Source organism: Pundamilia nyererei, unplaced genomic scaffold, assembly GCF_000239375.1.
Source record: "Pundamilia nyererei isolate P.nyererei 1_Seehausen unplaced genomic scaffold, PunNye1.0 scaffold00003, whole genome shotgun sequence".
Lineage (NCBI taxonomy): Eukaryota > Metazoa > Chordata > Actinopteri > Cichliformes > Cichlidae > Pundamilia > Pundamilia nyererei.
The window spans coordinates 188394-198163 of record NW_005187404.1 but is presented as its reverse complement, the minus strand read 5'-3'; the positions used below and the strand labels follow the sequence as shown (position 1 = coordinate 198163).

The following is a 9770-nucleotide window of genomic DNA, read 5'->3' as shown; positions in this document are numbered from 1 at the left end:
AAAAAAAAATAGGAATAAAAATTAAAATACAAGTGGATTGCACATTTCAAGTATAATTAATAAATAAATAATGATAATAACAACTGATAACTTTTCATACACAGGTGTCATATGCTGGGCTGTAGCGGATAAATATGTCAAATCGGCTGCGCTATTCTTATAATGCATGCTACACATGGGCTGTAGGAGACGTGAGAGTTTTATTTGTTTCTGGGTCTCATTTCTTCCAATGAAAATAACACTTGATCTGCTTTGGTTGCCTAAAATGTCTGTGGAAGATTAAAGCTGGCTCGTGTATAAAGCTAGCTGATGTGTAGCATTTTTAAGTATCTGAATTTTCTGCAATCCTTCATTCCACCTAATGATGCAGGAATCTTTTTGGTTGGTGTCAGCTTCTTGCAGGTTAGGGCTTTGTGAAAGCATATTCTGGGGATCACTTGATTATTGATGGAAAGTCTTGTGTTCTGTTCTGCATAATGAAGAGGATTCGGTTCTGGCCTGTTTCCTCATAGGACATCTTTGGCCAAGATGTTACCCTAATATGCACTTCAGTTTTCACTGTGAGGAAATGTGTAGTACAAACTGGAAATGTCTAGAGGCTGTGAAACATACAATTGATTGAATTTCAAATAAAATTATAGGTCACATTTGATTAGGTTAAACTGGATGTACCCAGTGTAATCCACAAAGTCCACGTCTCCATTTTTCTTCTCCCGAAAACCCAATTTCATGTAATTCAGTTACAGGCCACATACAATCATTATACTGCAAAAACATAGCTAGATACTGTGTTGGGTTTAGTTCTGTCTGTTCCACTGAGTGTATGGCTCTGCACTATACAACCTACAATGGATAAGCTTTCAGGTTGCATTTGTCCAGATGAAGCCAATGAAATAATTCCTTGTGCAGTTGCACTGACTGAATGAAATCAGACAAAAGCAGACAAATATACTGCTATGTAATTGAGCCACATGTTTTATAGAGAGTATAAGCATTGTGTCCTGCAGACAGAGTTCCTTAAGTTGTTTCACTTGCTCAGAAGGAGGTGTTTGGTTGGCAGGTGAATTTTTTAATTTATCAGAGAAAGAAGTTAAGAAACGTACAATTATTGTTCAACAATCTAAATAAATAAATATGGGATTGTCTTAGATTTCAAAATATAATGTCAAATATTGTCAGAACATAATAGTTTGACTGTAGAGAAAGGGGCAAAGCACTCTTTGAAGAAACAGGATCACTTGGATCCAAAGCATTAGGCAGGTTTGTTCTATAAGAAACAAAAAAAGCATCTTCACCACAGATAAAGGATTTGCTAGATAAAGAAGGCAGAACTTCAATCAGCAGCGCTACTGTCAAACGAACGCGGTCTAGTAATGGTCTCAGAGGATAAGTAGCAATCTCCAACCATTTCTCAAGAGAGAAAAAAGGTCAAACACTCAAGATGGACTAAATCATACTGAAGTTGCACTGTGTAATTGGAAAGAAGTTATATTTACCAATAAATCCAAATTACAGAACCACATCAGTGTATGTAAGGGGACCAAAATGAGGTAAAATGATACTATGGTGTAGCAAACCCACAGTGCTACCAGTATTCAAGTGATGTAGGTATTTTGCCTACTGTTTAGTGGACATCTGGAACAGATCAGTTTTTTAAATAGCTTTCTTAATTTATTCTCCTTCTTCTGCTTTTTTGTTATTATTTTGTATGTGTTTTTTGGTGTATAATAAGATTATTTTCATAATTTATTTCCTGAGGAAAATTCTACGTGTCAACCTATCTTGGTTCCTTTGGAAGGATCTTACAAACATACTTTTTCTGTTTCTCACATGTTATGTTAAATTTTAAAAAAAGTGTTTAATATAAACAAATATAAAACTATACATGTGTGAACTTTCTTTGAATGATATTTTCTGAACTGCATTTAGTTTGCTGGTTTGGTGCTGTTCTTATGGTGATTTCAGACATCTCGAAAAAAAAAAATCTTTCACCAGGAACTTACATAGGGGATACCAGCTGTCTTCATTTCTGTGTATAGCGTTTCTATTTCCTTGTCATTCGCGTAACCATAGCGACAGAGCTGGAACCCAAGGGACCAATAGGCAGGTAGAACAGGTCGTCCAATCAACTGTTCAGAAGAAAGCAAACAAGGAAACCAAAACAGTTAAGCACAGGCAAAAGTTGTTTTGCAGGAAAACGGGACAGTGTCCATAAAGTGTTTGTTTGACTATTTGTGTCTGTGTGTGTGTATCACTGTGTGTGTGTGTGCATATGTGTGTTTAGATTGGCTAAATGAGAGAGCGCAATGAAGCGAAGAAGTCACAGCTGCTGCAGTCCATCAACAGCGGCCCAGGGCCAGACACAAAACACACAGGCGCACACAGGCACAAACAAACCACAAGTCCAAGAAGACTTACTTGAGTGTACTCCTGCACCACCATCTCAGGCGTCGGACCCATGAACACGTAGAAATCCAGGATGCCTCCCAGAGTTCGGTAGGTTAAAGCTGGACTAGGCAGTAAAGTCACATCTGCAAACAAAGCATAAAAGAGATTTTTGTTACTTAAAAATGTATATTTACATTGATTTACATGAAGCCTAGGTGTGTGTGTGTATGTGTGTGTGTGTGTTTCCACTATATATTTTAGTGTTTAAAGCATGCATTCAAGAAAGGAGGGAGAAGATGCAAAAGTAACAAACGGAACATTTTATTTCATTTTGGTACAGTGTGTACTAGCATAAATAGCAGTGTACAGTAATGCCGCCAAAACCTTTAGTGAAGACATTTAGACTACAATATTCAGTCTAATAATCCAATAGGTTACAAGCACGATGTCACAGAAGGCATAACTATCCTCATGAGAAATGTGAGGACAGTTTGTGTGATGCATGTCCATTTGTGTTTCATGGGATGAATACAATATACAGAGGCAGCGATGCGCTTACTACATTATGCAAATATCAAAGCAATTGTTCTCAAACCTTATAAGATGCAATTCATCATTAATTATTAAATGCTTACTTGCATACATAATTGAGCATGACTGTGTGTACATGTGAAAGTGAATGGATGCACTTAAATCTGTGTATACGCATGACCTGGCAATAGTGTTCATGCGCAAGTTCCGTGGGACTCTGTGTGTGTGTGTGTGTGCTTCTCTCACCCATAGCATTGCTGTTTAGCAGCAGCACACCGTGAGCATCAGCTGTATTCTCAAGACCCATATAGAAGGGATGGACTCCATAGCAATTCATCTTGTACTGTAGGAGAGAGACAAAAAAAGTAAGTATCAAGTTCACAGTGTGAAATGGGTGAATGCTGGTTAAGGAATTTCCCTGTGTGGTTTGTGCTAATGCTGAGTTCTGCACAACTTTGTTTTTTTTAGCACATTTCTTTTCACCTGACAGTACATTTCTAATTTTATTTATGGATATGACAGCAACCCAGCTATAATGGGCTTGCTCCCAGCACTCTCTGTATTCTGAAGTTTTCCCCAGAGTGAGTAAGAGAAACATATTCCTACAGCTATCTTCTATGTAAATTAACGTGCACATAATAAAAGTTTTAAATATAAAGTTTGAATGCTAAGTAAAGGAGCCAGTTAATTATGAGAAGACTGTAGCTTGTTTGCTACCATACTATTCAATGCCAAGTTAGTGTTCCTTTAGTAAAAATCCAAGAGGTTCTCTTGTCTTCAGTGCTTAGATTAGAATAGAACTAGTCAGACATGGCAAAGACAGACAGAAAGGTGGTGGGGGACAGGGAATCTGCCACTTTCAGATGTCACTATCCTGAGACTCATGGGCACGTTACACTCTATCAGCCTCTTGCACTTCTGGTACATAAGAAGTTGTTGAATTGTAATACAGTGTCGCTGAGGACCTGCTCTGCCTTTGTGTCACTTGTGTTTAGATGTGTGCCTCTTCTTGATAAGTGTGAGTGTGTCCTTATGGCCCTGGTACATAGTGTGATGGCTGTGGCTTAAGAGGGAGAAAGGTCATTAGATAATTCACTAACAACAGAGTTGAAGCCTTGTGGTCTCTCTTGACTACTCTGTCATAACAAATGTGCAGACACGGATTTTCATTCTGGAAATATTTACATGGACTCTAATAGTTCAACCATGGACACTCTTCAAAATAAAGCAAAATTTGGGTTAACCAGTTTTTCAGGTGCCTTACAAAACCTTTCCTTCAAATACTCTGGATTTCTACATGCTTAATGACTGAAGATGCCCTCTCCACAGTATATTTTAGCTCTGATATACCAAGGATTCAGCTATTATTTTTTATTGTTTTTATTGTTTAGTGTTTCATTATCCATCTTTAAATTATTTGGCCTCCTCCCCAACTTAAATTTTCTTCCTCTCCAAGAAGTCCCATAACAGTTATCTGAACCCTGTGGTGTAATCTTAAAAGCTCAGCAATTACCCTTGATAATGGTGATGTGAACTATATCCTAACTGACCTTGAAATTGTGATGACAAACCTGATGACAAATGGTCATGTCAATAGAAACACAAATATCATTAATAAGAAAAAGAGAGAACTTTACATAGTCTAGAAAGTGGTTTACTCTTCACAATTTCTACAAGTCATATAACCCCCTAGGAACTGGCGTCCACATATGTGGACATCACATTTTGGGTTATTTAGACCAAAATACTCAATTTTGCTCTACAAGGGCCTGATATCCACTTACGAGGACATTATACTGCTACTGTTCTATCAAAATTTTGAACGAATATCCTCATATGTGGCTCTTATTTTTTTAAAAACAAAAATAAGGTAAAAAAAAAATCTGGTAATTCTTTGTTTTTACATTCATCGCTCCCCAATGTGCCCAAATATCAAAGAGAAATTAAAAATGCATGCCCTGGAAGATTTGGGGTCTTAGGAGGTTAAAGAGACTCACTGCATAACTTTTACATATGTCATAGCAAGCATAAAAATAGTTTCAATGAAACAATGAAACAAACATTACGTGTTTATGGTATACTTACACCAGGAGGCTGGTCCTTGGAGAACATACCCCAGGTATGATAGTTTAGATCGTGCTTAAAAGTTTTATGCTCTGTTTCCCCAAAACCATAAACATAATGAGATGGCAGTCTAGTTGTCACTTGGATGAACATGTCTGAGAAGGTAAAACCTGGCACAGATGAATCCCAACTAGGAGAAAAGACAGGGAATTAAACCAATGAGAGACGAGAGAAACAAAAGAGAAGGCATGTGGTGGTTGAGGTAAGGAGTAGTCAAAGGTAGTAATTCACATTATGTTTAAATAAATAGGCATAAAGACCCATGGGCAACTGCAGGCACCCCTTCAACATAAATTTTAATTAGTAAAATTTCAGCTGACGGTTCCAAAAAAAAAACATTGGAGGTTTAACTACAAAATAATGTCACCCTTGCTTTGAAATATTCTTTGAATAGACTCCAAACCTGTGCTGCTTCATGTGACATCATCATGAATGCTGAACAAGCGGAAACAACTTCAGGCACTGATGGACTGAGAAACTTTCCTGAGCATATCTCATGTGACTGCGTAACTGCACCAGAGGGTTTGACTCAGCATTGTTACTTTAATCTTTTAGGATAAAAGAGTTTCTAGTTGAAATAGTTGAAATGGAAATTTTAACCTATTTTTGACTTTATTACTTGGTGGGACAATTTAGTATTATTTAAGAAAAACTGAGAATATCGATCTATCTATCTATGCTTTATCTATTTATGCTTTATTTAACAAATAAATACAAGTGTTGAAAACCCATTTTAACACATGAAAAAAAAATTCCATTAAAGAAAAGCCTCAACATACCTAAAACTTTTGGATACTCACATTATAGTCCCGGTGCTATTCCTAATAATCTGGATGCCGAATGGGTACTTGACAATAGCGACCCTGTAAAGCCTATTGCTCTCTTCAGTCTCAGGAGTTGTAGGAACCGACAACTCCACTGGTACCTCATAGCGATCATCATTTTGGTCATAGATCTGCATGTGGAGGAATTGTTATTGCATCAATTTATGCACATCAATCATGAATCAAATATTGCCCCACTACGTGAACAAAACAAAAAAATAGGCACACACCTTGAATTGCAGCATGTCACTGCTGTGATATTTAATGTCAACACGGAGTGTGTCAATATCACGGGACTGTGGACGGCCACTGCTCCTGTACTTTGTGTTCCGAATGATATCAATTGTCATCCCCTCATTACTTTCCCTTAATGATGTGACATTGTAACCATAGTCTTCTGGATAGATGCAATTTGGGGCACCTTCAATGGCAATTGGCTATGTAGGGAAAAAAGAAAACATAACGGAGCACTATGAAATAAAGTTTCAAGACTGACACCATCAAATCACCAAAAGGCTATGTTTAAGTGTCAATTGTTAGGAAGGCAACAAATCAAATGTTCAAACTGAGATATTGTCATTGCATTTCTAATATGTGCTAACTTTGAATTTGATGCCAGCAACAGGTTTCAAAGAAGCTGGGTAAGTGTAAGTGTTTGGGCATTGATGATGCTCATTTACTGCAGTTTTGAAAGCAAAATGTTTATCCAAATATGCTTCATTTGGATTTCTGCTGGTCTGCATAGTAGTATTTGCCATATAATGAAAGCATTTGCACTTTTCATCATTTACCTTTAACACAGAATTCCAACTATTTGATAGAAAAATTAAATGATATGTGTATGTTAGCCTACGACATGAGAAATTCAGTAGGCTACTTACATCCCAGATACAGCCTCTGGCCTCGCACTTAGCCTGATCTGCATTGTCCTCTGGATGACAGTTAATACGTAGTACTTTCCACTCTACCACATACGTCTCCCCCAAGATCAAGTCAAGGTTCTGCAGGGTCAGCACCTGTGGATTGGATAAATTTTAAGGAAGGAAAGTGTTTGTGCAGGGATCACAGAAGCCATTGAGAACAAAGCCCAGATCTGCCTGGCGATGTGACTGTGTCATCTTTATGACACATCGGGATGTGGACAGCATCACCGCTGCTAGCATTGCTAAGGTTAGCCAAAGTGTCCACACTTTTTTTTTCTATTTTTTGTCTATTTTTTGTCTATTATGTCTATTTTTTTCTCTTCTTTACATCACTAACAAGTTAGTCACCAAGAACATCCCTAACATACAGTAAGAATGAATTGTTTAAAAATCAAATAAAGTAATCAAATAAAACACATTTTAGCTTCCAGGCTGACTTGTTTAATATTGATTTATATTTTAATGTGTATGAAACTAATCTTTAGCAGCTGTGAGCTATGTTCATTGGTCAGACTAGGCAAAAGGAGACTGATGAACATGACAAACCAGAATTTAGGTTTAACAGCACAGATGCCTTTAACCCGCAGGAAATTATTACAACTCAGTGTCTTGTGATAAATGTAAGGTTGTGCCCGTGACCAAGGAGACCTCAAGGATTTACACAAACACTGCCACAGCTACATATACTTGATAGTGTATGTACATGCAGTTACTCACACACACACACACACACACACACACACACACACACACACACACACACACACACACACACACACACACAACAAATCTAAAAAGTACTGCTTAAAGCGTCTCTCGGCACTTTACAGACTCTTGCCTTTTTGCTCCTAATCCTGGGCACTTATTGTAGAATCATTGCTCTTAGTTGCTCATTTTCACTCTTTTTTTCTCTTTCTCATAATGACATGCCCCCACACACTCTCACAGATGTTTTTTTTTTTATGATTTTCACCCAATGTAAATTGTTAACATTTGTTACACTTAGAGGCTAACCTTGAAGTGAACAATAATGGTTTCATTCCTGGTCAAACTGAAACAAATGACAGAAGTTGGCTGCTGTAGAAGTCATCCATTCTGCATCAGTCATGCAATACTAGAGTCTGTGCTTTCTTATTATTATTATTATATTAATTCATTGATTGATAATATTGATATTGATTGTTTCCATTAACTACTCACTAAATATATCTGTCATATATGTTGCTTGTTTGTCGATATTAGATTAGAGATTTTCTTTTTATTATTCCTATATTTGATTTTTTTACTCAAAAAATGGTTTCTGCTGCTGCAGATCACCTATAGTCTGACAAAATCTACATTCACGTGTGTTATAAATAAAGACTGTGTGACAAACACAAACAAGAAAAAAAACAATAAAGGTTGCTTCTTTTTTTGCATAATTATGTCTAGAAACATGCTTGTATTTACCTTCTTGGCTCCATCGTAGTCTATATTGTTGTTATCTAATATTGTAGTAGTGTTTGTAGCATCAACATCAGTCACAGAGACGGATGCGGGGACAGTAGGTACCCCAAGGATGATAATGTTGTCAAACTTAAGGTTGTTTGGGTCATTGTAACCATTGTTGGTCACCTGCATCGTCAGTGTTCCCTACAAGACAGCAGACTATGATTATGACACAGTCACATAATTTGACCTTCTAAAAATGATCCCAGATTTGCAAATTGAAAACACACACTAAGTTTAGTGCCATGCACCCCAGAGTAATGTAATGTAACGTAATGTATACATTAAACATCCAATTTAGTCCTCAGTGCAGTTTAAAGCATAAAAAACGTTTGATCCAGCAATACTTTAGCATCCCAACATTGGTCAACCATGAGTGGTAAAGTGGAATGAAAAAGTCAAAATTCTTGGGTGGTTTTGAACTTTAGACTTAAGCTCAGATTGAAAGAAATATTTTGGCTCAATTTGAAAGAAAGGATGTATGAACTTGTGTGGGAAAGTTACCTGGGTAACAGTGAACTTGTAGTGGATGTAGTTGCTATTCTTAACTGTGTCTGTAAAGAGAAGCACACACAGAGCTTTATCTTTGTCACAGCACTTGAACACAAATGATGCATAGTTACACAGCAAAGTGTAACAGCTTCAGCTTGTTGATACGTATGAGCTAACTGAAAGTGATTGGCTAATATCCTTTTTTGTGCTCAAAAAGATAAGAACTTTCATTTGATGAAAGAAAAACGTATCCAGAATTCAGTCAGTGGTAATAGCAATACACAACATACTAGCAAACAGACAAAAAAAAAGAAAAAAAGAAAAAAGGAGACAATACCTCGGGAATCACCGTCATCCCAAAATAGCTCTCCAGCTGCGCTGTCATGGTCATCAAGAGCAATGATCAAACCCATGGGATTACGCCGACTAGTTAAATATACATAAACACACATAAAATTACAAATAGCGTTCACATGAATAAAACAAATGCACCAAATGTAAGAATACAACGTTTGCCATTATGTACATGTTTGTGATAATCTGTGTGTGTGTGTGTGTGTGTGTGTGTGTGTGTGTGTGTGTGTGTGTGTGTGTGTGTGTGTGTGTGTGTGTACCTGTATGTTGTGGTGACATTAGGCTTCTGTGTTGGGAGGATTGCTCCACCCCTGATGTGTAATCCAAGCTTCTCTGCTGGTAGGTACATTTCAACATGCCTTTTGCGGTCTCCCACTTGTTCCATCTGATCAGAAGGATAGCAGAATAAAATATTAATTTAACTGAATTCCCTCTTGTGGGCAAAAGAATCTATGCGATGCAGACTGTTTTTCCTTTTTACTGAAAAAATATAATTATTTTTATACCATACATATGTAGGGTATGTAATTTTAATCGCTTTTTACTTCATCGTATTTAATCAGAGTTCACCGATCTTTTAAATCAGTTAGTCATCATCAGTAATTGTCAATCAAACTTTCGTCTCATACTATAAGCAGAGCGGGGG

General features: G+C 37.1%; 1 protein-coding gene across 1 annotated transcript in view; it reads right to left on the bottom strand.

Moving 5' to 3' along the window:
• The window catches only part of si (sucrase-isomaltase), a 59854-nt gene that overhangs the window by 18467 nt on the left and 31617 nt on the right, over positions 1–9770 (bottom strand). Inside the window, exons 19-29 of the mRNA XM_013910370.1 lie at positions 9385–9509; positions 9108–9196; positions 8783–8832; positions 8240–8422; positions 6749–6883; positions 6098–6304; positions 5844–5998; positions 5005–5173; positions 3166–3262; positions 2419–2531; positions 2004–2129 (exon numbers count right to left, since the gene is read on the bottom strand). Of these exons, the coding sequence (XP_013765824.1) occupies positions 2004–2129; positions 2419–2531; positions 3166–3262; positions 5005–5173; positions 5844–5998; positions 6098–6304; positions 6749–6883; positions 8240–8422; positions 8783–8832; positions 9108–9196; positions 9385–9509 (1449 nt within the window). The remainder of the gene's footprint in view (positions 1–2003; positions 2130–2418; positions 2532–3165; positions 3263–5004; positions 5174–5843; positions 5999–6097; positions 6305–6748; positions 6884–8239; positions 8423–8782; positions 8833–9107; positions 9197–9384; positions 9510–9770) is intronic.